The sequence below is a fragment of the Mustelus asterias genome, chromosome 19 (assembly GCF_964213995.1).
Source record: "Mustelus asterias chromosome 19, sMusAst1.hap1.1, whole genome shotgun sequence".
In the NCBI taxonomy this organism is placed as follows: Eukaryota; Metazoa; Chordata; class Chondrichthyes; order Carcharhiniformes; family Triakidae; genus Mustelus; species Mustelus asterias.
This window is the reverse complement of record NC_135819.1, coordinates 11,211,258-11,238,249: the sequence shown is the minus strand read 5'-3', so window position 1 is coordinate 11,238,249 and position 26,992 is coordinate 11,211,258. Positions and strand designations below refer to the sequence as shown.

Below are 26,992 nucleotides of genomic sequence, written 5' to 3'. Positions count from 1 at the left end.
TATGTAGGGATATGGGGGCCTGGGTGGGATTGTGGTCGGTGCAGACTCGATGGGCCGAATGGCCTCCTTCTGCACTGTAGGGTTTCTATGATAATGTTGTGATGTAACTGAGTAACTTGAAACTCTTTTTGGAATGGCCGCTTCTCATAAATGTGATCTTGACTCTTGCAGAGAATCCAATTGATATGCTCCAGATACTGAATCTCCAGGACACCATGGAAGGAGTCGTAACCGTCGCAGGACTTTGCGCCCAGCGTAAAGGCTCTGAAGACCCGGACCTCGCTCTCCGGATAGAAAATAAAACACATTTTAGTGCGCTAACGACACAGTTATTCCCAGGTATGTTTACGCGGAGAACTGGGACGAGAGTCCATGGTGGCGGGTACTTCACGCCAGTGTAAACTTCTGACTGCTTGGCCCAAGTCTCTTGGGCTGCATTGGCCAAACTTTCAGCCAAGCCACGGGGTAAAGCGATGTGAGGAAAATTGGGATCTTACCATGCTGGGATTGTACTTCCTGCACAGGAAGAGGTCAACATTGTTATCATCGAGATAGCCAATTGGTGAGGCAGTCTTTGCTCTGTCTAATATTTATTCAGAGCGTGAAACATTACAAGCGTATACCTCCTAAGTCAACCCCATCACGGTATCAGTAAGTCTCTTGATATATGTTCAAGTGTAACTCTAATCAATGTTCTCCACCGACATATGATTAAACCCAATTAATGTGCAATTAATAATTTGTCTTGGGCTCACTCTTTGGTGAATCTGTCCAATTAGTCCCACTCCCCGACTTTGCCCTCATAACCCTTAGCCTTTTATATAAAGTCATTGAGATGTAAAACATGGAAAAAGGCCCTTTGGCCCAACTTGTCCATGCCATTCCTAAGCTGAACTAGTCCTATTTGCCTGCGTTTGGCCCATAATCCCTCTAAACCTTTCCCTATCCATGTACCTGTCCAAATGTCTTTTAAATGTTGTAATTGTGCCCGCCTCTACCACCTCCTCTGGCAGCTCATTCCATACGCCCACCACCCTCTGTGTGAAAAAGTTACCCTTCAGGTCCCTTTTAAATCTTTCCCCTCTCACCTTTAACCTCTGCCCTCTAGTTTCGGACTCCCCTACCCTGGGGAAAAGACCTTGGCTATTCACCTTATCTTTGCCCCTCATAATTTTATAAACCTCCATAAGGTCACCCCTCATCCCCCTACGCTCCAGGGAAAAAAGTCCCAGCCTATCAATCATTTATCCAGTTCCCCTTTTGAAAGTTGGCACTGAATCTGCTTCCAGCTTTCTGATAGTACATTCCAGATTGTACCATTTTAAAAATAACTGCTCCCAATCTCCCTTTGATTATGTTGCAAATTGTCTTAAATCTATGTCCTCTGGTAACTGATTCTTCCTCAGTGCAAATAAATTTCTCTTCTCCAGTAAAACCCAGCAAAATCTCTGCGAAGTTAAAGTTTATTTATTAGTGTCACAAGTCGGCTTACATTAACACTGCAATGAAGTTACTGTGAAAATCCCCGAGTCGCCACACTCCCGGCGCCTGTTCGGGTAACACTGAGGGAGAATTTAGCACGGCCAATGCACCTTAACCAGCACATCTTTCGGACTGTGGGAGTTAACCGGAGCACCCGAAGGAAACCCACGCAGACACGGGGAGAATGTGCAGACTCCGCACAGACAGTGACCCACTGCCTTCTTGTCTGGCTCTCCAATTTGAGAAGATGAGCGGGAGTTTCTTCTCTCTGAGGGTTGGTTAACTTCTCTTCCGCGGAGAGCTGCGGAGGTTGGGTCAATGAAGGTACTCGAGGGATGAGTCGCAGGTTTTGTGGTCCACAAGGGAGTGGAGGCCACATTCGGATGAACCGAGCTCTTGGTGGAACTGGCGCGAGGGGCCGAATAGCCGACACCTATTCTTAATTTGCATGGCCATGTGTCGCTATGTGGTGAAACTGGGGAAGCTGGGGTTGTTCTCCTTAAGAGCACAGAAGGTTCGGGGAGATTTTTTAGAGATAGGGGCCGGCACGGTGGCACAGTGGTGAGCACTGCTGCCTCACAGCGCCAGGGACCTGGGTTTGATTCCCGGCTTGGGTCACTGTCTGTGCGGAGTTTGCACGTTCTCCCTGTGTCTGTGTGGGTTTCCTCCGGGTGCTCTGGTTTCCTCCCACTGTCCGAAAGATGTGCTGGTTAGGTGCATTGGCCGTGCTAAATTCTCCCTCAGTGTACCCGAACAGGCGCCGGAGTGTGGCGACTAGGGGATTTTCACAGTAACTTCATTGCAGTGTTAATAAATAAACTTAAGTGAAATAACTAAAGTGTAATCAAAAGTGGGTATCCTTGACATTTTCTGAAGATAACTACAGCTCAGACCATGGCCTCCTGATTCTTGAATGAAAGTTACGTTAAGGAAGGGAGAGCGATGGAGAAGAATCCTAGAATCCCTCCAGTGCAGAAGGAGGCCATTCGGCCCATCGAGTCTGCACCGACAACAATCCTACCCAGGTCCTATCCCCGTAACCCCAGATATTTACCCCGCAAATCCCTCTAACCTACACACGCCAGGACACCAAGGAGCAATTTAGCACGGCCAATGCACCTAACCTGTACATCTTTACACTGTGGGAGGAAACTGGAGCATCCGGGGGAAACCCACGCAGACACGGGGAGAACGTGCAGACTCCGCACAGACAGTGACCCAAGCCGGGAATCGAACCCGGGTCCCTGGAGCTGTGAGGCAGCAGTGCTAACCACTGTGCCACCGTGCCGGCCCAAACGATTTAGTTCATTGAGTAAATCAGGGTGAAGAGTGAGCGAGATGTACAAGGCTAATAGCAAAAGAAATGGTAATCATTACTTTTGATGTCTGTCTCTTCTGGTATTGAATTTTTTTGTCAAATATATTTAGAATTTTGGCCTGTCTTCAAACTGCAGATGGAAATTTTCCGGAGAATTTCTCCATCCTCACCACACTGAAGGCCAAGAAAATGTCTCAGTTCTTCCTGCTGTCCATCTACAATAAAGAAGGGATACAACAGCTTGGGGTGGAGATTGGGCGATCTCCCGTCTTTCTCTATGAGGATCAGACGGGCAAACCAACCCCTGAGGATTATCCCATCTTCAAAAAAATCAACCTATCCGACGGCAAGTGAGTGCAACACTCTTTGGTCCTCCTTCGTGGTCGCGCGGGAGCCATGTTCCTCTGCCAAAGCCTTTACGCGAGTCATGGACCTGGTCAATGAGATTTGGTGGGAACCATTGATCTTGTCATTTCCTTGGTCCAAAGTGTACTTGACTGAATTCCGAAAGCATAGCCTTCGATAAGTCACGTTTAGATAGCAAGGTGGACAACTGCTCCAGGGGTTTTGCTGGTACCAGGGATCAAACAGCTAGGGCAAAGCTAGGGTTCATTCTGTTTTCCATAGCTGAGGGATGCTATTTTAACTTGGAGGTCACAGTTAATTGCCTGGCAGTCACACAGTCAATAGATCTTAGCAGCAATGCGATCAAGTGGATTACAATGAAAATTAATGGTGGGACATTCCACTTCCACACCCTCTCCACACAGACTGTGGGATACTCAGGAGAATCATAGGATCCCTACAGTGCAGAAGGAGGTCATTTGGCCCATTGTGTCCACACTGACTCGCTGAAAGGCATCTTACGCAGGCCCATCGTATCGGTGAAATCTTGTGCATTTAGCCAATCCCCTTAACCTGCACATCTTTGGATACTAAGGGGCAATTTAGCATGGCCAATCCACCTAACCTGCACATCTTTGGACACTAAGGGGCAATTTAGCATGGCCAATCCACCTAACCTGCACATCTTTGGACACTAAGGGGCAATTTAGCATGGCCAATCCTCCTAACCTGCACATCTTTGGACACTAAGGGGCAATTTAGCATGGCCAATCCCCCCAAACCGGCACATCTTTGGACACTAGTGTATTTGGGCAGAATGGAATGGTGTAACAATGGAGAGTTGGGGAGGGGGAGTTGACAGTGTGCCCATGAGTTAGTTCTGGGTTTGGGTGATTGAATTCAGTTCCGACGAGAAGAATCTTTTATAGAATTTCATTGAATCCCTGAAGCGCAGAAGGAGGCCGTTCAGCCCATCGGGTCTACACCAACTCTTGCCCAGGCTTACCCCGTAACCCCACGTATTTACTCCACTAATCCCCCTAAACTATATATCTTTGGACTGTTGTGCTTGCCACGCAGTCTGTCTTAACTCTTATACGGTGGACAAAGAATCGCGAGTAGACTTCTTGTTCGTACAATATTTATTTACACACACAATTAATAATCACCCACCCAATCAACAACAGGTTATCTTACAGAAATACTAAAGTTCAAGTCCAATACTAGACCTTGACTTAACTTTTGCGTGACTGGCGAGTACCCGGGCAGATATTGGCCTTTATCTGTGCGCTGGTCTCGGTCGTCCTCTGCCTAGTCTGGTCCTTTGGTCTGGTCTGGCACTCTGGCTCTGGTCTTCCTTCCTTCTCGGGTGTGCTGGCTCTCCTCGTGCTGGTCGTCGCTGGCGATGGTCGCCATTGCTGTTGCTCGTTCGTGGGGGTCAGAGAGAGAGAGGGAGATTCCTGGCTGCGCAGCACCCTTTATACCCCGTTGGGTTTCGTGCCCCTTTTGGCCATTGCCAATCAATCGATCAGGACTTGATCACCCCGATCGATAAAGTCCAATCAGGTGCTGCCACACTGATCTCTGGGTGTGTCCCCAACGGCCACGTTTGCAAGTGCTGGGGGCACGTAGGACACACACCTCCCTCCCAAGTAAGGGGTTATGGCACCCCTGTGTCTGGTAAACAACCCAGTTTGACCAGAAAGTTCTCTTTGTCCTGGAGATGGCCCATATCCTGTGGATATAGTCGTCTGAGCTACAGCCTGTTTATCTCTGTCTTTTAGGCTGCACCCGGCTGTTGTAGTTCTTGCCCAATTATCCCAGCATGCTCTGTAAATCGCTATTTTAGGTGGCCCGTTTGGCCACACTCCCTCCCGTTGATCCTGAACTCGAAGTGTGATGGATCACAAACTCAGGACCAATATCTGTCAGGAATTCCCCAGTCACTCATCAGTCATGCGAGGCCCAGCCATTGGCATGCACAGTAATAATAAATTCCTACAACATATTGACATTCTAGAAGCTACAGACAGCAACACTCTACAAATACAAACGACCACATATTCTAAACACCATCGTTACAAGAAGCCAATCACAAACCAAAACATTCAAATAAACATTACAATAAAGTATTTGCGAATCCGAGGAACATTTCAATACTAGGATTTCCAATGGTTCATTAGTGCAAATTGCAAAATGGCCGGTTTCCCGTAAAACATTGTGCTACTGAATTAGAGGGGACCATGGTTCAAGGGCGGACCCTACGTCCTGCCTCCGGGTGATCTTCTTTTTCCACCGGCTGAATTGGACTGTGAGGATGACGGGATATACCAGGGTGAACAAGATCAGTAATACCGCCAGGTGTGACATTATGCGGACGAATGGGTGGATTTGGATGTTTGAGCCCCAGTTCCAAAGATCATCCCACCATGACTTGACTTTAATTCCCCTTTTCACCTCTTGGGTCTGCTGTATTACTCTGGTGAAGGTTCTGTGGGCTGTAGCCAATTTTATCCGAATCTGATTCAAAGATTTACTAGGATGCTACCGGGACTTGATGGTTTGAGTTATAAGGAGAGGCTGGATAGACTGGGACTTTTTTCTCTGGAGCGTAGGAGGCTGAGGGGTGATCTTATAGAGGTCTATAAAATAATGAGGGGCACAGATCAGCTAGATAGTCAACATCTTTTCCCAAAGGCAGGGGAGTCTAAAACTAGAGGGCATAGGTTTAAGGTGAGAGGGGAGGGTTACAAAAGGGTCCAGAGGGGCAATTATTTCACACAGAGGGTGGTGAGTGTCTGGAACGAGCTGCCAGAGGTAGTAGTAGAGGCGGGTACAATTTTGTCTTTTAAAAAGCATTTAGACAGTTACATGGGTATAGAGGGATATGGGCCAAATGCGGGCAGTTGGGACTAGCTTCAGGGTTTAAAAAAAAGGATGGCATCGACAATTTGGGCCGAAGGGCCTGTTTCCATGCTGTGACTCTGCTACCAAATAAACCTGTTGGACTTTAACCTGGTGTTTGTTAAAACTCTTACTGTGTTTACCCCAGTCCAACGCCGGCATCTCCACATCATGTCTAACTCCTCCGGCAGGGGTTTTAGGCTTGTGTCATATTTCTCATGGTACTCCCCTCGGGTCTGTTGGAGCTCGCCAATGACTTTTAAATCTACCCTCTCCCTCTTATGAATGTCTATCAGTTGAATGAGGCCCACCCTGGCTGGTATGTCGGGTTTGATGCAGAATGTAGCGTGTTAGTAATGTTACAGTGTGTCGTGGCCATACTGATATTGTTTCAGGGAGGTGGTGAGACAGTATCTCCCTGCTCCCTTGTAAGCTACCCGAGTTATGTCCAGGCTACGAGCTTCTACTGAGCAATTTAGACGAGTGTTTGTTCTGAAGCCCCACAGTGCATGATCATTTAAGTAAACTGGGTACGGGCAGAGGTAGTAGTAGAGGCGGGTACAATTTTGTCTTTTAAAAAGCATTTAGACAGTTACATGGGTAAGATGGGTATAGAGGGATATGGGCCAAATGCGGGCAGTTGGGACTAGCTTCAGGGTTTAAAAAAAAGGATGGCATGGACAATTTGGGCCGAAGGGCCTGTTCTTTCTCCACTGCGTACGGTAAAGTGCCGTCGTGCCCTATCCAGATATCCTCATGGATAGTCCTTATATTTTCCACTTCAAAGACCTTCAGTCCGACCCGGTCGTCAGTGATTATGGGGAGCCCTAAGATCATTCCCAGGGCTTTCCCTGGAGCCTCTTTGCAGTCGTCATTGAACCAGACTTCGGTCAACTGTCGCATCTGGCAACCAGATAACTTTGGGTGTTTCTTACCCGTGTTCCATCTGCTTGTCCATGCCATCCTTTTTTTTAAACCCTGAAGCTAGTCGCAACTGCCCGCATTTGGCCCATATCTGCTTGTCACTAATCCAAGATGGAACCTGTCCACTGTGTATCTGCTCTAGGTTTCCCCTTAGTTGTTCTATCACCCACTGTCCGTATGCACTACATAAAATCCGGTTCTGCTGTCGGTCATCATCCTCCAATTTTTCCCGAATAATTTGATTGTCTTGGCGTGTCCTTCTAATACAGCTACCATGTGGCTGTGTTCCCAGTCAGTTCCCCTTCAGCATCTTGCTGATTGTTCTGATATCCTGACTTTATTGTCAAGGTCGGACTGGATGATAATGTGGTCAATTGGATCAGCAAGTTTGCTGATGATACAAAGATTGGAGGTGTAGTGGACAGTGAGGAAGGTTTTCAAAGCTTGCAGAGGGATTTGGACCAACTAGAAAAATGGGCTGAAAAATGGCAAATGGAATTTAACGCAGACAAGTGTGAGATATTGCACATTGGAAGGACAAACCAAAGAAGAACGTAAGGGCGGCACGGTAGCACAGTGGTTAGCACTGCTGCTTCACAGCTCCAGGGTCCCGGGTTCGATTCCCGGCTCGGGTCACTGTCTGTGTGGAGTTTGCACATTCTCCTCGTGTCTGCGTGGGTTTCCTCCGGGTGCTCCGGTTTCCTCCCACAGTCCAAAGATGTGCGGGTTAGGTTGATTGGCCAGGTTGAAAAATTGCCCCTTAGAGTCCTGGGATGTGTAGGTTAGAGGGATTAGCGGGTAAAATATGTGGGGGTAGGGTCTGGGTGGGATTGTGGTCGGTGCAGACTCGATGGGCCGAATGGCCTCCTTCTGCACTGTAGGGTTTCTATGATTCTATGATTTTCTACAGGGTAAATGGTAGGACTCTGAAGAGTGCAGTTGAACAGAGGGATCTGGGAATACAGGTACAGAATTCCCTAAAAGTGACGTCACAGGTGGATAGGGTCGTAAAGAGTGCCTTTGGTACATTGGCCTTTATAAATTGGAGTATCGAGTATAAAAGTTGGAGTGTTATGGTAAGGTTATATAAGGCATTGGTGAGGCCGAATTTGGAGTATTGTGTACAGTTTTGGTCACCTAGTTACAGGAAGGATGTAAATAAGGTTGAAAGAGTGCAGAGAAGGTTCACAAGGATGTTGCCGGGACTTGAGAAGCTGAGTTACAGAGAGAGATTGAATAGGTTGGGACTTTATTCCCTGGAGCGTAGAAGATTGAGGGGAGATTTGATAGAGGTGTATAAGATTTTGATGGGGATAGATAGAGTGAATGCAAGCAGGCTTTTTCCGCTGAGGCTAGGGGAGTAAAAAACCAGAGGGCATGGGTTAAGGGTGAAAGGAGAAAAGTTTAAAGGGAATATTAGGGGGGGCTTCTTCACACAGAGAGTGGTGGGAGTGTGGAATGAGCTGCCTGATAAAGTGGTAAATGCACTTTTAACATTTAAGAAAAACTTGGACGGGTTCATGGATGAGAGGGGTGTGGAGGGATATGGTCCAAGTGCAGGTCAGTGGGACTAGGCAAAAAATGGTTCGGCACAGACAGGAAGGGCCAAAAGGCCTGTTTCTGAGCTGTAATTTTCTATGGTTCTATGGTCGGCTAAATCAAGGGCGTTGATGGTTGCTACCCCTGCCCCATACGCTGTGGCCATGTCATTGACGAACTCCCTCTTGGATCTTTCCTGTCTCTCATCCATTCCTACCTTCCGTCCTAACAGTCTGCGAGTCAGGAGGGAGGTATAATCTCTTAAATTGGGGAGAGCACCACTCTTGGCAGTTGGGTCCCAGCTACATCCACCACCACAGGTACCAATTCATGGTGGATGTTGCCATACAGGGTTTTCCCTGTGTGTTTTAGTATCAATCCATTCTCTGGTCCGGGGGTGGCTTCAGGACACATTGAGTGAGATTGTTTTGGGGTTGGCTTTGGCCCAGTTCTTATTTCGTACAGTGCAAGGTTTCCCTCTATGAGCGTCCCGGGGCACCACTGCCCGAGCTCCAATCCTTTTTCTGGGCTGTTGACCAGACAACCAATTTATTTGAAAATCCCCACCAATCCCCTTCTACGGTGACACTCAGATGTTGTTTCTGTCACACAGTCTGTTTAAACCCTTATACGGTGGACAAAGAATCGCGAGTAGACTTCTTATTAGTACAACAATGTTTATTTACACACACAATTAATCACCCACCCAATCAACAATAAAATATCTAACTGAAATACTAAAGTTCAAGTCCAATACTAGACCTTGACTTAACTTTGCGTGACTGGCAAGTACCCGGGCAGATATTGGCCTTTATCTGTGCGCTGGTCTCGGTCGTGCTCTGCATAGTCTGGTCCTTTGGTCTGGTCTGGCATTCTGGCTCTGGTCTTCTTTCCTTCTCGGGTGTGGTGGCTCTCCTCGTGCTGGTTGTCGCTGGCGATGGTCACCATTGTTGTTGCTCGTTCATGGGGTCAGAGAGAGAGAGAGAGATTCCTGGTTGTGCAGCACCCTTTATACCCCGTTTGGTTTCACGCCCCTTTTGGCCATTGCCAATCAATCGATCAGGACTTGATCACCCTGATCGATAAAGTCCAATCGGGTGCTGCCACACTGATCTCTGGGTGTGTCCCCAACGGCCATGTCTGTAGGTGCTGGGGGCACGTAGGGTTCACACCTCCCTCCCAAATAAGGGGTTACGGCGCCCCTATGTCTGGTAAACAACCCAGTTTGACCAGAAAGTCCTCTTTGTCCTGGAGATGACCCATATCCTGTGTATTCAGTCGTCTGAGCTGCAGCCCGTTTATCTCTGTCTTTTAGGTTGCACCCTGCTGTTTTAGTGCTTGCCCAATTATCCCAGCATGCTCTGTAAATCGCCATTTTAGGTGGCCCGTTTGACCACAGGTCACCTAAGGAGCAATTCAGCATGGCCAATCCACCTAACCTGCACATGTTTGGATATTAAGGGGAAATGTACCATGGCCAATCCACCTAACTTACACATCTTTGGACACTAAGGAGCAATTCAGCATGGCCAATCCACCTAACCTACACATCGTTGGACACTAAGGGGCAATTTAGCATGGCCAATCATAGAAGAAATCATAGAAACCCTACAGTGCAGAAACAGGCCATTCGGCCCATCAAGTCTGCACCGACCACAATCCCACCCAGGCCCTACTCCCATATCCCTACATATATTACCCGCTAATCCCTCTAACCTACGCACCTCTGGACACTAAGGGGCAATTTTAGCATGGCCAATCAACCTAACCCGCACATCTTTGGACTGTGGGAGGAAACCGGAGCACCCGGAGGAAACCCACCTAACCTACACAGCTTTGGACACTAAGGGGCAATTTAGCATGGCCAATCCACCTAACCAGACCCCAACCACTTGCTGGGTGAAAAAGATTTTTCATCACATCGCATTTGCTTCTTTTGCAAATCGCTTTTAAACCTGTGCTCTCTTGTTCTCGATCCTTTTCCGAGTGGGAACAGTTTCTCCCTATCTACTCTGTCCAGCCCTCATCATGATCTTGACCATCTCTATCTAATCCCCTCTACGCTTTCTTCTCTCCAAGGCGAACAGTCCCACCCTCTCCATTCTATTCTTTCAACCAAAGTTGTGCTTGAGGAGGATGGTCACTGGTGTTTGAAATAAATGGGTGGCACAGTGGTTAGCACTGCTGCCTCACAGCTCCAGGGACCTGGGTTCGAATCCCAACTTGGGTCACTGTGCGGAGTTTGCACGTTCTCCCCGTGTCTGCGTGGGTTTCCTCCGGGTGCTCCGGTTTCCTCCTACACTCCAAAGATGGGTAGGTTAGGTGGATTGGCCATGCTAAATTGCCCCTTGGTGTCCAAAGATGTGCAGGTCAGGTGGATTGGCCATGCTAAATTGCCTCTTAGTATCCAAAGATGTGCAGGTTAAGTGGATTGGCCATGCTAAATTGCCCCTTCGTGTCCAAAGATGTGCAGGTTAGGTGGATTGGCCATGCTAAATTACCCCTTCGTGTCCAAAGATGTGCAGGTTAGGTGGATTGGCCATGCTAAATTGCCCCTTGGTATCCAAAGACATGCTGGTTAGGTGCGTTGGCCATGATAAATTGTCCCTCAGTGTACCCAAATGGAGTGTGGTGACTGGGATTTTCACAGTAACTTCATTGCGGTGTTAATGCAAGCCTGCTTATGACACTAATAAATAAACCTTTAAACTATTGGCACCAAAGTTCCTACAATTCATGTATATTAAATCGGTGAATATTCTTTGTGCCGACAATGTTGAGTGATTCTATGCCAAGAGTGACTGTACCTCCTTTCTGATGGGAGCGGGTCAGTATCCTTTGGTTGTGTTTTACAGGTGGCACCGGGTGGCGCTTAGCGTCGAAGGGAAGAACGTCACGATGATTGTCGACTGCAACAAGCAGGTGACTGAGCCTTTGGCTCGAAGTGACGACCCAGTTGTCAACACAAATGGAGTGACGGTCTTTGGCACGAGGATACTGGACGAGGAGGTGTTTGAGGTCAGTGAGTGAGCTCGTCAAGTCAATGCCGCCCATTTCTGGCTCCTTCTGTCCCCATCTCTGGTTCCTCTATGTTGTAAGAAGTTTAACAACACCAGGTTAAAGTCCAACAGGTTTATTTGGTAGCAAAAGCCACACAAGCTTTCGAAGCTCTAAGCCCCTTCTTCAGGTGAGTGGGAATTCTGTTCACAAACAGAGTTTATAAAGACACAGACTCAATTTACATGAATAATGGTTGGAATGCGAATACTTACAACTAATCAAGTCTTTAAGAAACAAAACAATGGGAGTGGAGAGAGCATCAAGACAGGCTAAAAAGATGTGTATTGTCTCCAGACAAGACAGCCAGTGAAACTCTGCAGGTCCACGCAACTGTGGGCGTTACAAATAGTGTGACATGAACCCAATATCCCGGTTGAGGCCGTCCTTGTGTGTGCGGAACTTGGCTATCAGTTTCTGCTCAGCGACTCTGCGCTGTCGTGTGTCGCGAAGGCCGCCTTGGAGAACGCTTACCCGAATATCAGAGGCCGAATGCCCGTGACCGCTGAAGTGCTCCCCAACAGGAAGAGAACAGTTCTCTTCCTGTTGGGGAGCACTTCAGCGGTCACGGGCATTCGGCCTCTGATATTCGGGTAAGCGTTCTCCAAGGTGGCCTTCGCGACACACGACAGCGCAGAGTCGCTGAGCAGAAACTGATAGCCAAGTTCCGCACACACGCGGACGGCCTCAACCGGGATATTGGGTTCATGTCACACTACTTGTAACGCCCACAGTTGCGTGGACCTGCAGAGTTTCACTGGCTGTCTTGTCTGGAGACAATACACATCTTTTTAGCCTGTCTTGATGCTCTCTCCACTCCCATTGTTTTGTTTCTTAAAGACTTGATTAGTTGTAAGTATTCGCATTCCAACCATTATTCATGTAAATTGAGTCTGTGTCTTTATAAACTCTGTTTGTGAACAGAATTCCCACTCACCTGAAGAAGGGGCTTAGAGCTTCGAAAGCTTGTGTGGCTTTTGCTACCAAATAAACCTGTTGGACTTTAACCTGGTGTTGTTAAACTTCTTACTGTGTTTACCCCAGTCCAACGCCGGCATCTCCACATCCTCTATGTTGGTCAGTTAGTAAAGGAATCTGCCTGGATTAGAAGGTCTGAGCTATAAGGGAACCTATATGAGGGAAGGCGATGGCCTATTGGTATTCGACTATTAACCAAGAAACCCAGCTGATGTTCTGGGGACCCGGGTTCGAATCCCGCCATGGCAGCTGCTGGAATTTGAATTTAATCAAAAAACCTGGAATTAAGAATCTACTGATGACCGTGAAACCATTGTCGGAAAAACCCATCTGGGTCACTAATGTCCCTTTCGGGAAGGAAATCTGCCGTCCTTACCCAGTCTGGCCTACATGTGACTCCAGAGCCACAGCAATGTAGTTGACTCTCAACTGGCCTCGGGCAACTAGGGATGGGCAATAAATGCTGGCCCAGCCAGCGACGCCCATGTCCCAAGAATGAATAAAGAAATAAGAAGAGGCTGGACAAACTAGGGTTGTTTTCTCTGGAGCGGCGGAGGCTGAGGGGAGTCTGATAGGAGTCTATAAAATTCTGAGAGGCAGAGATAGGGTTGACAGTCAGAATCTTTCTCCCCAGAATTGAAATGTCTAATACTAGGGCAAGTGAGAGGGGGGAAGTTCAAAGGAGACGTGAGGGGCAAGTTTTTTTACACAGAGTATTAGGTATCTGGAACGCACTGCCAGGGTGGTGGTGGAGGCGGATATGATAGGGGCGCTGAAGGGGCTTTTAGATAAGCGCGTGAATATGCAAGGGAGAGAGGGATATGGAGCAAGGACAGGCAGAAGGGATTAGTTTAATTTGACGTCATGTTCGGCACAACATTGTGGGCCAAAGGGCCTGTTCCTGTTCTATGTTCTAAAGGCACTGACCTGTGCTGAGCTGTTCCAGGCAGAGAAGGAAGTTCCCACATAATGGGATCCCTGCGCCACTTACTGATCTCAACTAGGCCTCGGGTCGAATTACTTCAAATTGACTTTGTCTCTGGGTTGAGGGAGGAAATATTTACTCTGAATTCCTGATCACATTTCTTTGGGTGCTGAATATGTTGCCTTTCATAGTTGAATAGTCTCACTCGCTTGTATGTTGAGCATCGGCTTTGCAACGAGATACTAATAGTTGCCGAGACGAAGCCCCGTCACACAAAACGGGTAGGAAACTGGAAGGAGGCAGCAGAAGGTGAGGGCAAGTGGAATATGTTCCTGTCTGAAGTCGCTGCGCATTGTCTGAAATTCTCCAGCCGTTCGTGACTCGCCGCTACAGAGAGGATGGACCAAATGCCCGTTCACTACAGCGGGACCAGAAAATCCCGTCCAGTAAAGAAGGCAAATGGTGTGTTGGCTTTCATAGCGAGAGGATTTGAGGATAGGGATGTGTCGCTGCAATTGTACAGGGCGTTGGTGAGGCCACACCTGGGGTATTGTGTGCAGTTTTGGTGTCCTTATCTGAGGAAGGATGTCCTTGCTATAGAGGGAGTACAGCGAAGGTTTACCAGGCCGATTCCTGGGATGGCAGGTCTGTCATATGAGGAGTGACTAAGTCGGTTAGGATTATATTCACTGGAGTTTAGAAGAGTGAGAGGGGATCTCATAGAAGCTTATAAAATTCTAACAGGGTTAGACAGGGTAGATTCAGAAAGAATGTTCCCGATGGTGGGGGTGTCCAGAACTAGGGGTCATAGTTTGAGGATAAGGGGTAAATCTTTTAGAACTGAGGTGAGGAGAAATTTCTTCACCCAGAGGGTGGTGAATGTGTGGAATTCACTCCCACAGAAAGTAGTTGAGGCCAGAACATTGTCTGATTTGAAGGAGAAATTAGATATCGCTCCTGGGGCTCAAGGGATTGAGGGATATGGGGGGAAGGGGGGGGATCAGGATATTGAATTCAATGATCAGCCATGATCAAAATGAATGGCGGAGCAGGCTCGAAGGGCCGAATGGCCTCCTCCTGCTTCTAGTTTCTGTGTTTCTATGTGTGTATGAAGCTGTGGGCAACTCACTCCTAAACACACACCTGATGACGGATTTTGGGCTGATTTCTACCTTGGCATCCGCCCGTGAGTGCTGTTAAAGTAAACCCTCTTCAGATTAATACAACGGTGTGACAGAACTGGCCTACGTTGGGCCAGTAGATTAGCGGGGGAAGGGATTTATGTTGCAGACACCGGCTGTGAAAAGGAGTGTGTGTTGGTGGACAGCGTTCTAGACGTCCTGCAGATGTTTTCCACACCTGGCCCGCACGCCCTTGATGTGATGTTTATCAGTTGTGCAGCATTTTATTTGATGTGCGGAGCAGGTGCCCCGTGTTGTTATCATACCCAGTGTGCAGAAACACGCTGCAGTCTCTCAGGTCTGCGCGTTGACTGCAGACATCAAACCAAAGCAGCTCTGGGACCTCGGCGCACCTCGGGCTTCTCATTCTGCTTGCTCAATCCACCCATGGTGCAGTCGCAAGTTCAAACAAGCTCCCCGACCCACTCGGCCATCTCAGACCCACTCGGCCATCTCAGATCCAGTCAGGGGCCATTAAATGTGCAACTACTTTGTAAACGGAATATGCATCAATTAGGAGCACGCTTGGATTAATTTGCAATAAGCTGCAGATGGAAATAACTCGTTGGCAGTTCCCTGCGACCAGTGCTTGCATGTTCATTCAATCAGAAACTAAATGATGAAGGCAGTATTTCAAAGAAATACAACTTCTGAAGGAGTGTTGGCAGTCAACTCGATCCATCTCTATCCCTTTCGTTCAATCTGCGCTGTTTTCTCTCGTGCTCTCTCTTTCGCTCTCTCTCTTTCGCTCTCTCTCTCTCTTTCGCTCTCTATTTCGCTCTCTCTCTCGCTCGCTCTCTCTCTCTCTCGCTCTCTCTCTCTCGCTCTCTCTCGCTCTCTCTCTCTCTCGCTCGCTCTCCCTCGCTCTCTCGCTCTCGCTCTCTCGCTCTCGCTCTCTCTCGGCGCTCTCTCTCTCGGCGCTCTCTCTCTCGGCGCTCTCTCTCTCGGCGCTCTCTCTCTCGGCGCTCTCTCTCTCGGCGCTCTCTCTCTCGGCGCTCTCTCTCTCGGCGCTCTCTCTCTCGGCGCTCTCTCTCTCGGCGCTCTCTCTCTCGGCGCTCTCTCTCTCGGCGCTCTCTCTCTCGGCGCTCTCTCTCTCGGCGCTCTCTCTCTCGGCGCTCTCTCTCTCGGCGCTCTCTCTCTCGGCGCTCTCTCTCTCGGCGCTCTCTCTCTCGGCGCTCTCTCTCTCGGCGCTCTCTCTCTCGGCGCTCTCTCTCTCGGCGCTCTCTCTCTCGGCGCTCTCTCTCTCGGCGCTCTCTCTCTCGGCGCTCTCTCTCTCGGCGCTCTCTCTCTCGGCGCTCTCTCTCTCGGCGCTCTCTCTCTCGGCGCTCTCTCTCTCGGCGCTCTCTCTCTCGGCGCTCTCTCTCTCGGCGCTCTCTCTCTCGGCGCTCTCTCTCTCGGCGCTCTCTCTCTCGGCGCTCTCTCTCTCGGCGCTCTCTCTCTCGGCGCTCTCTCTCTCGGCGCTCTCTCTCTCGGCGCTCTCTCTCTCGGCGCTCTCTCTCTCGGCGCTCTCTCTCTCGGCGCTCTCTCTCTCGGCGCTCTCTCTCTCGGCGCTCTCTCTCTCGGCGCTCTCTCTCTCGGCGCTCTCTCTCTCGGCGCTCTCTCTCTCGGCGCTCTCTCTCTCGGCGCTCTCTCTCTCGGCGCTCTCTCTCTCGGCGCTCTCTCTCTCGGCGCTCTCTCTCTCGGCGCTCTCTCTCTCGGCGCTCTCTCTCTCGGCGCTCTCTCTCTCGGCGCTCTCTCTCTCGGCGCTCTCTCTCTCGGCGCTCTCTCTCTCGGCGCTCTCTCTCTCGGCGCTCTCTCTCTCGGCGCTCTCTCTCTCGGCGCTCTCTCTCTCGGCGCTCTCTCTCTCGGCGCTCTCTCTCTCGGCGCTCTCTCTCTCGGCGCTCTCTCTCTCGGCGCTCTCTCTCTCGGCGCTCTCTCTCTCGGCGCTCTCTCTCTCGGCGCTCTCTCTCTCGGCGCTCTCTCTCTCGGCGCTCTCTCTCTCGGCGCTCTCTCTCTCGGCGCTCTCTCTCTCGGCGCTCTCTCTCTCGGCGCTCTCTCTCTCGGCGCTCTCTCTCTCGGCGCTCTCTCTCTCGGCGCTCTCTCTCTCGGCGCTCTCTCTCTCGGCGCTCTCTCTCTCGGCGCTCTCTCTCTCGGCGCTCTCTCTCTCGGCGCTCTCTCTCTCGGCGCTCTCTCTCTCGGCGCTCTCTCTCTCGGCGCTCTCTCTCTCGGCGCTCTCTCTCTCGGCGCTCTCTCTCTCGGCGCTCTCTCTCTCGGCGCTCTCTCTCTCGGCGCTCTCTCTCTCGGCGCTCTCTCTCTCGGCGCTCTCTCTCTCGGCGCTCTCTCTCTCGGCGCTCTCTCTCTCGGCGCTCTCTCTCTCGGCGCTCTCTCTCTCGGCGCTCTCTCTCCGGCCTCTCTCTCGGCGCTCTCTCTCTCGGCGCTCTCTCTCTCGGCGCTCTCTCTCTCGGCGCTCTCTCTCTCGGCGCTCTCTCTCTCGGCGCTCTCTCTCTCGGCGCTCTCTCTCTCGGCGCTCTCTCTCTCGGCGCTCTCTCTCTCGGCGCTCTCTCTCTCGGCGCTCTCTCTCTCGGCGCTCTCTCTCTCGGCGCTCTCTCTCTCGGCGCTCTCTCTCTCGGCGCTCTCTCTCTCGGCGCTCTCTCTCTCGGCGCTCTCTCTCTCGGCGCTCTCTCTCTCGGCGCTCTCTCTCTCGGCGCTCTCTCTCTCGGCGCTCTCTCTCTCGGCGCTCTCTCTCTCGGCGCTCTCTCTCTCGGCGCTCTCTCTCTCGGCGCTCTCTCTCTCGGCGCTCTCTCTCTCGGCGCTCTCTCTCTCGGCGCTCTCTCTCTCGGCGCTCTCTCTCTCGGCGCTCTCTCTCTCGGCGCTCTCTCTCTCGGCGCTCTCTCTCTCGGCGCTCTCTCTCTCGGCGCTCTCTCTCTCGGCGCTCTCTCTCTCGGCGCTCTCTCTCTCGGCGCTCTCTCTCTCGGCGCTCTCTCTCTCGGCGCTCTCTCTCTCGGCGCTCTCTCTCTCGGCGCTCTCTCTCTCGGCGCTCTCTCTCTCGGCGCTCTCTCTCTCGGCGCTCTCTCTCTCGGCGCTCTCTCTCTCGGCGCTCTCTCTCTCGGCGCTCTCTCTCTCGGCGCTCTCTCTCTCGGCGCTCTCTCTCTCGGCGCTCTCTCTCTCGGCGCTCTCTCTCTCGGCGCTCTCTCTCTCGGCGCTCTCTCTCTCGGCGCTCTCTCTCTCGGCGCTCTCTCTCTCGGCGCTCTCTCTCTCGGCGCTCTCTCTCTCGGCGCTCTCTCTCTCGGCGCTCTCTCTCTCGGCGCTCTCTCTCTCGGCGCTCTCTCTCTCGGCGCTCTCTCTCTCGGCGCTCTCTCTCTCGGCGCTCTCTCTCTCGGCGCTCTCTCTCTCGGCGCTCTCTCTCTCGGCGCTCTCTCTCTCGGCGCTCTCTCTCTCGGCGCTCTCTCTCTCGGCGCTCTCTCTCTCGGCGCTCTCTCTCTCGGCGCTCTCTCTCTCGGCGCTCTCTCTCTCGGCGCTCTCTCTCTCGGCGCTCTCTCTCTCGGCGCTCTCTCTCTCGGCGCTCTCTCTCTCGGCGCTCTCTCTCTCGGCGCTCTCTCTCTCGGCGCTCTCTCTCTCGGCGCTCTCTCTCTCGGCGCTCTCTCTCTCGGCGCTCTCTCTCTCGGCGCTCTCTCTCTCGGCGCTCTCTCTCTCGGCGCTCTCTCTCTCGGCGCTCTCTCTCTCGGCGCTCTCTCTCTCGGCGCTCTCTCTCTCGGCGCTCTCTCTCTCGGCGCTCTCTCTCTCGGCGCTCTCTCTCTCGGCGCTCTCTCTCTCGGCGCTCTCTCTCTCGGCGCTCTCTCTCTCGGCGCTCTCTCTCTCGGCGCTCTCTCTCTCGGCGCTCTCTCTCTCGGCGCTCTCTCTCTCGGCGCTCTCTCTCTCGGCGCTCTCTCTCTCGGCGCTCTCTCTCTCGGCGCTCTCTTCTCGGCGCTCTCTCTCTCGGCGCTCTCTCTCTCGGCGCTCTCTCTCTCGGCGCTCTCTCTCTCGGCGCTCTCTCTCTCGGCGCTCTCTCTCTCGGCGCTCTCTCTCTCGGCGCTCTCTCTCTCGGCGCTCTCTCTCTCGGCGCTCTCTCTCTCGGCGCTCTCTCTCTCGGCGCTCTCTCTCTCGGCGCTCTCTCTCTCGGCGCTCTCTCTCTCGGCGCTCTCTCTCTCGGCGCTCTCTCTCTCGGCGCTCTCTCTCTCGGCGCTCTCTCTCTCGGCGCTCTCTCTCTCGGCGCTCTCTCTCTCGGCGCTCTTTCTCTCGGCGCTCTTTCTCTCGGCGCTCTTTCTCTCGGCGCTCTTTCTCTCGGCGCTCTTTCTCTCGGCGCTCTTTCTCTCGGCGCTCTATCTGCACGCCTGGCGCTCTATCTGCACGCCTCGCCCTCAATCTCCCCCTCGCCCTCAATCTCCCCCCTCGCCCGCAATCTCCCCTCTCGCCCTCAATCTCCCCTCTCGCGCGCCCACTCTCTCGCGCTCTCTTGCTTTCACTATCACCTTCTCGAGGGCAATTCGGGAGGGCCAATGTATACTGCCTTAGCCAGAGACACCTACAACCTGCTTAAAAATCAATATACTTTTGAAGCGGAATTTATATAGACATCTCCCAGCTAATCCATAAATCCAGAGTTCTAAAAATAAATGCTGCTCTATATTTCAGATTGTTAGAACCATCAGAGAGAATAATAGTTACCCGAACGTCTGTACATTGCCTTGAATCAAATCCAATGGAGCGATTCCCAATACGGTTGCAGTTGGAAGTCTAGTATTTGAGGAACATTGAATATCCTGTTGGATCTTGTGCGTGGAATGGCGGTATCTTGTCCCTCGGGTGTTGGTGTATGCTCAGATCCAGTTCGGGGGCATTTGGACAGTTAACCTGGCTCTCCAATGCCCAAGGACCCCAGCGAGGGGGTCTTTACTCCTGTAGGAAACGTGAGCAGGTTGGCAGGTCCTGTGGTCAAATCACACGGTGTTTGGTGCAAGCCCTGATCCAGGTGCCAATCCTTTCCTGCGGCTTTGCCAACCCCCCCCCCCCCCCCCCCCCCCCCCCCCATCCTGACCTGGCGCACTCGGAGTTCAATAAGAGCAGGGGGAGAGAGGTTTGAGGGATGGGCTGCGTGGAGATGGGCAAAGCTCGATGGGCTGAATGGCCTTCAGTCTGCACAAATAACCTCAAGGAACGAGGGGGGGGCGGGCGCGAAATGAGTGACTGATTCAAGTGGGAAAGAATGCGGATAATTCTCAAATTCTAATACTGTGAAGATTTTTGCTGAATTGAATCCAGGAGTTGGTTTGCACAAGGGAGTCAAATCGGCATCTGGGACGGTTGGGAGCTTTGCACATTCCAACCATATGTTCACTTCTAACAAAATGTTTTCTTGGCATTGAATGCCAATTAGTGTTGGGTATCTTGAGGCTTTGGTGTAACTGGGCAGAATGGAATGGCGTAACAATGGGGAGAGCGGGGGAGTTGACATTGCGCCCACGAGTTAGTTCTGGGTTTGGATGATTGAATTCAGTCCAGACCAGAAGAATTTTTCATAGAATTTCATACAATTCCTAAAGTGCAGAAGGATCTGCACCAACTCTGACCCAGGCTTACCCTGTAACCCCACGTATTTACTCCACTAATCCCCCCAACCTATGTATCTTTGGACACTAAGGGGCAATTTAGCATGGCCAATCCACCTAACCTGCACATCTTTGGACATTAAGGGGCAATTTAGCATGGCCAATCCACCTAACCTGCACATCTTTGGACATTAAGGGGCAATTTAGCATGGCCAATCCACCTAACCTGCACATCTTTGGACATTAAGGGGCAATTTAGCATGGCCAATCCACCTAACCTACACATCTTTGGACATTAAGGGGCAATTTAGCATGGCCAATCCACCTAACCTACACATCTTTGGACACTAAGGGACAATTTAGCATGGCCAAATCACCTAACCTACACATCTTTGGACATTAAGGGGCAATTTAGCATGGCCAATCCACCTAACCTACACATCTTTGGACACTAAGGGACAATTTAGCATGGCCAATCCACCTAACCTGCACATCTTTGGACACTAAGGGGCAATTTAGCATGGCCAATCCACCTAACCTGCATGTCTTTCGGATTATGGGAAGAAACTCACGCAGACACGGGGAAAACATGCAGACTGCACACAGACAATGACCCAAGACTGAAATCAAACCCGGGTCCCTGGCACTATGAGGCAGCAGTGCTAATCACTGTGCCACCATGCCACCTTATGGATTCCAATGGATTTTTTGTAGAGTGGGTGATAGGTTGTGTGGGTGCATGGAGGGGGCATCAGGAAAGGTATAAAATGAATGAAGTAGGTCAGAGTGTGCTCATCCTGATCACAGATTCCCAACAATACAGGAGGAGGCCATTTGGCCCATTGAGTCTGTACCGACCACAATCCCACCCAGACTCTATTCCCGTAACCCCACACACATTTACCCTGGCTAGTCCCCCTGACAATAGGGTTAATTTAGCACGGCCAATCAACCTCATCAGCACGTCTTTCGGACTGTGGGAGGAAACCGGAGCACCCGGAGGAAACCCACGCAGACACGGGGAGAACGTGCAAACTCCCCACAGTCACCCGAGCCAGGAATTGAACCCGAGTCCCTGGCGTTGAGAGGCAGCAGTGCTAAACCACTCTGCCCCCATGCTGCCCTGGCACTTGCCGGAACTCCAATGTCGTGGCTGGTGATGTCTGTTTCCGATGGTGAACTGAGTCTCTCGGACGTTTGGAATCTTGGCAGGCAAGGCCATGCGAGAGGGTGAATCAGTTTATGAGATTGATTGATTGATTGACTGATTATTGTCACATGTATTAGCATACAGTGAAAAGTATTGTTTCTTGCGCGCCATACAGACAAAGCATACTGTTCATAGAGAAGGAAAGGAGAGAGTGCAGAATGTAGTGTTACAGTCTGTGCTAGGGTGTAGCGAAAGATCAACTTACTGCAAGGTAAGTCGATTCAAAAATCTGACAGCAGCAGGGAAGAAGCTGTTCTTCAGTCGGATGGCGGATGCCACAGTCTGGCTCCAGGGCGCTGGCCAGAATCCCGCTGTGTTGGCTGGGGTTATGTGGGAGACTTTTCACAAAACAGATGTCCGTATCGCACTGCATCTTACAACCTACATCTGTCTAGATATCTCCCCGTGGAAGCCGAGCGTTAAAAATCTTAAAGCTGTTTGAGGAGACAATATATAGTGGAATAAAAGCCAATTGCTGCGGACGCTGGAATCTGAAACCAAAAGGGAAAATGCTGGAAAATCTCAGCAGGTCTGGCAGCATCTGTCAGAAGAGGAAAGAGCTGACGTTTCGAGTCCAGATGACCCTTTGTCAAAGCTTTGACGAAGTATATAGTAGGAAGCAGTCAGTGCTCAGTGAGAGCAGGGAGTCAGAGATTTCTTGTCCAGTAAGAGTTGAGACTTGGGGGTAGGGCCTGGGTGGGATTGTGGTCGGTGCAGACTCGATGGGCCGAATGGCCTCTTTCTGTACTGTAGGGTTTCTATGATTTCTGTGATTTCTACTTGTTAGACAGTCGAATAGGATTTAAATCTCAAGTCTACGAGTCAAAAACTGAAATACCCTTGAGGGGAGCCAATGGCCTAGTGGTATTATTGCGAGACTATTAACCTAGAAATTCAGCTAATGTTCTGGGGACCACGGCAGATGGCGGAATTTGAATTCAATTTTTTAAAAATCTGGAATTAAGAATCTACTGATGACCATGAAACCATTGTCGGAAAAACCCATCTGGTTCACGACTGCGCTTTGGGGAAGGAAATCTGCCATCCTTACCTGGTCTGGCCTACATGTGACTCCAGAGCCACAGCAATGTGGTTGACTCTCATCAGCCAGCCAAGGGTACACTCAGAATGGGCAATAAATGCTAGCCAGTCAGCAATGCCCATATCCCAGGAATAATAAAAAGAGGAAGGGCTGGATTCAGCATCCCATTCCGGGACTGTCGGAAGAATTTGTCTTTATCTAGCCGTTGATCCAGCCTAAACTCATGGAATAATGCCAGGGGCTCTTAAAATTGGCCGGAGAGTGTAGATGTGGATTTGGTTTAATATTTTAGCACCTCTGACACAGCTTCATCCCTTGAAATGGCAGCCCCGATACTGGGGACTTTTGCTCCTAACCTTGGAGGTGAGAGGGTCATCCGCTGAATCAAAGAATCGAAGTAATTGAAGAAGAACAGGATAGTACTTCTGAAAGTAAGTGCGCAGGTACAGCAGGCAGTAAAGAAGGCAAAGAGTCTGTTGGCCTTTATAGCGAGAAGACTTGAGTATAGGGATAGGGATGTTTTGCTGCAATTGTACAGGGCGTTGGTGAGGCCACACCTGGAGTATTGTGTGCAGTTTTGGTGTCCTTATCTGAGGAAGGATGTCCTTGCTGTAGAGGGAGTGCAGCGAAGGTTTACCAGGCTGATTCCTGGGATGGCAGGTCTGTCTTATGAGGAGAGACTAAGTCGGTTAGGATTATATTCACTGGAGTTTAGAAGAGTGAGAGGGGATCGCATAGAAATTTATAAAATTCTAACAGGATTAGACAGGGTAGATTCAGAAAGAATGTTCCCGATGGTGGGGAAGTCCAGAACTAGGGGTCATAGTTTGAGGATAAGGGGTAAACCTTTTAGAACTGAGGTGAGGAGAAATTTCTTCACCCAGAGGGTGGTGAATGTGTGGAATTCACTCCCACAGAAAGTAGTTGAGGCCAAAATGTGTGATTTCAAGAAGAAATTAGATATAGCTCTTGGGGCTAAAGGGATTGAGGGGGAAGGGCGATCAGGATATTGAATTGGATGATCAGCCATGATCATAATGAATGGTGGGAGCAGGCTCGAAGGGCCGAATGGCCTCCTCCTGCTTCTAGTTTCTATGTTTCTATGTCTATCAATCAAGCTAACATCAACCGAAACAGGTTAAGTGGTCATGAGCCTCTTCCTTGCCGCATTGTTTAGAAACTGATCGGCGCGCATCATAGATTCACCGATTCATAGAATCAGAATCCTACAGTGCACAAGAGGCCCTTCGGCCCATCGAGCCTGCACCAGTGCATGAAGGGCCCTGACCTGGCCACCCAATCCCACTTGCCAACTGTTGGCCTATAAGCCTTGAATGTTTGGGATAACAGGAGTCACTCCCCCTCATAAAGACCTTCACCAGCTGCTATCAAACAGTCTCTGGGGGCATTGGCAAGTTTGCGAAAGGCGCTACGTTAATGCGGGCTCTTCTCTTTCCTCAATTCTTTCCCACATGGGTTTCCAAAGCGAAGACTGGAACTTGGCACCTCCTCATCAGGCACAGCTGCCGTGAACAAAAACATGGCTAACATCTGGCCTTGATGGATTTATGGGAACCGGGAGAGATTAGACGATGGGGGAGTTGTTTTCTTTTCAAAAGATGGATACGGAACAAAGGTAGTGCCCGATTATAAAATTCCCAATGCACCTCTTGATCTGCGATCCCATCATTAATCCTTATCTTCTCCGAAGCTGCAATACGTGGGCGCGATTCCTCCATTGGAGTGGGATATTCTAGGGGGAGCGGGGGGAGGAAGAGAGGCAGCGGGAGCAGCTAATCTTCTGATGTAGCTGCTATCGGGCAGCGAGCGTGCCAAGTTTTTGACCTGGCGTTGTAAACTCCTCCTTCAAGCGGGGAATGGGAGAGCTGGCTTTAAAACCAACAGCAGACGTGAATCAACCACAAACAGATGCACAAGTGACCAGGGTTTAACCTTGTTATAATGTAACATTTTACAATAATAGGAAATCTACTTGGCCAGAATCTTGAATTATCTCGATCGGTCCAGAGAACTTCCATTATCTGGATAATTCTGTTTGATTTGATTTATTATTGTCACATGTTTCGGGATACAAGTGAAAAGTATTGTTTCTTGCGCGCTTTACAGGCAAAGCATACCGTTCATAGAGTACTTAAGGGAGAAGGAAAGGAGGGAGTGCAGAATGTAGCGTTGCAGTCACAGCTAGGGTGTAGAGAAAGATTAACTTAATATAAGGTAGGTCCATTCAAAAGTCTGATGGCAGCAGGGAAGAAGCTGTTCTTGAGTCGGTCGGTACGCGACCTCAGACTTTTGTAACATTTTCCCGACAGAAGAAGGTGGAAGAGAGAATGTCCGGGGTGTGTGGGGTCCTTGATTATGCTGGCTGCTTTGCCGAGGCAGCGGGAAGTGTAGACTGAGTCAATGGATGGGAGGCTGGGTTTGCGTGAGGGACTGGGCTACATTCACGACCTTTTGTCGTTCCTTGCGGTCTTGGGCAGAGCAGGGGCCATACCAAGCTGTGATAAAACCAGAAAGAATGCTTTCTATGGTGCATCTGTAAAAGTTGGTGAGAGTCGTAGCTGACATGCCAAATTTCCTTAGTCTTCTAAGAAAGAGGAGGCGTTGGTGGGCTTTCTTAACTATAGTGTCGGCATGGGGAGACCAGGACTGGTTGTTGGTGATCTGGACACCTAAAAACTTTACAACAGCTGTGACAGCTTTTTATTTTTGTGTGTGTGTGTGTGTGTCCGTCTGTGTGTGTGTGTCCGTCTGTGTGTGTGTGTCCGTCTGTGTGTGTGTGTCCGTCTGTGTGTGTGTGTCCGTCTGTGTGTGTGTGTCCGTCTGTGTGTGTGTGTCCGTCTGTGTGTGTGTGTCCGTCTGTGTGTGTGTGTCCGTCTGTGTGTGTGTGTCCGTCTGTGTGTGTGTGTGTCCGTCTGTGTGTGTGTGTGTCCGTCTGTGTGTGTGTGTGTCCGTCTGTGTGTGTGTGTCCGTCTGTGTGTGTGTGTCCGTCTGTGTGTGTGTGTCCGTCTGTGTGTGTCCGTCTGTGTGTGTGTGTCCGTCTGTGTGTGTGTGTCCGTCTGTGTGTGTGTGTCCGTCTGTGTGTGTGTGTGTGTCCGTCTGTGTGTGTGTGTGTGTCCGTCTGTGTGTGTGTGTGTGTGTCCGTCTGTGTGTGTGTCCGTCTGTGTGTGTGTGTGTCTGTGTGTGTGTGTGTGTCCGTCTGTGTGTGTGTGTGTGTCCGTCTGTGTGTGTGTGTGTGTCCGTCTGTGTGTGTGTGTGTGTCCGTCTGTGTGTGTGTGTGTGTGTCCGTCTGTGTGTGTGTGTGTGTGTGTGTGTGTGTGTGTCCGTCTGTGTGTGTGTGTGTGTGTCCGTCTGTGTGTGTGTGTGTGTGTCCGTCTGTGTGTGTGTGTGTGTCCGTCTGTGTGTGTGTGTGTGTGTGTGTGTGTGTGTCCGTCTGTGTGTGTGTGTGTGTGTGTGTGTGTCCGTCTGTGTGTGTGTGTGTGTGTGTGTGTCCGTGTGTGTGTGTGTGTGTCCGTGTGTGTGTGTGTGTGTGTCCGTCTGTGTGTGTGTGTGTGTGTGTCCGTCTGTGTGTGTGTGTGTGTGTGTGTCCGTCTGTGTGTGTGTGTGTGTGTCCGTCTGTGTGTGTGTCTGTGTGTGTGTGTGTGTGTGTGTGTCCGTCTGTGTGTGTGTGTCCGTCTGTGTGTGTGTGTCCGTCTGTGTGTGTGTGTCCGTCTGTGTGTGTGTGTGTGTCCGTGTGTGTGTGTCCGTCCGTCCATGTGTGTGTGTGTCCGTCCGCGTGTGTGTGTCCGTCCGCGTGTGTGTCCGTCCGCGTGTGTGTCCGTCCGCGTGTGTGTCCGTCCGCGTGTGTGTGTCCGTCCGCGTGTGTGTGTCCGTCCGCGTGTGTGTGTCCGTCCGCGTGTGTGTGTCCGTCCGCGTGTGTGTGTCCGTCCGCGTGTGTGTGTCCGTCCGCGTGTGTGTGTCCGTCCGCGTGTGTGTGTCCGTCCGCGTGTGTGTGTCCGTCCGCGTGTGTGTGTCCGTCCGCGTGTGTGTGTCCGTCCGCGTGTGTCCGTCCGTCCGCGTGTGTCCGTCCGTCCGCGTGTGTCCGTCCGTCCGTGTGTGTCCGTCCGTCCGTGTGTGTCCGTCCGTCCGTGTGTGTGTGTGTCCGTCCGTGTGTGTGTGTCCGTCCGCGTGTGTGTGTCCGTGTGTGTATCGGTGTGTGTGTGTCTGTGTGTATGTGTCCACGAGCGGGCCACTGTGTGGGTGTGAGCTTGTTGCTAATGTTCCATTATCTCCAACCCCTGATATTGAGATGGGAATATGTTCATAGCTGGGCAGCGTCTGATTTATTTACTCTGTTAGTTCTCACCCGATACTTGGGCCCTTCTGATTAATGAAGACCTTGACGGAGCCAAGAACATCTCCAAACTCTCTATGGAGTCCTCCTCGTTTTCCAGCAACACCAGTGACCTTTCCTGCCACGTAACTCCATTTTCCTTATTAAAAAAAAAAGCATGTTCATTTTTTCT

General features: G+C 50.9%; 1 protein-coding gene across 1 annotated transcript in view; it reads left to right on the top strand.

Moving 5' to 3' along the window:
- Nucleotides 1-26,992, top strand: part of LOC144507597 (uncharacterized) — a 282,765-nt gene that overhangs the window by 64,166 nt on the left and 191,607 nt on the right. The window contains exons 2-4 of the mRNA XM_078234752.1: nucleotides 172-339; nucleotides 2,937-3,150; nucleotides 11,368-11,530. Coding sequence (XP_078090878.1) covers nucleotides 172-339; nucleotides 2,937-3,150; nucleotides 11,368-11,530 — 545 coding nt within the window. The remainder of the gene's footprint in view (nucleotides 1-171; nucleotides 340-2,936; nucleotides 3,151-11,367; nucleotides 11,531-26,992) is intronic.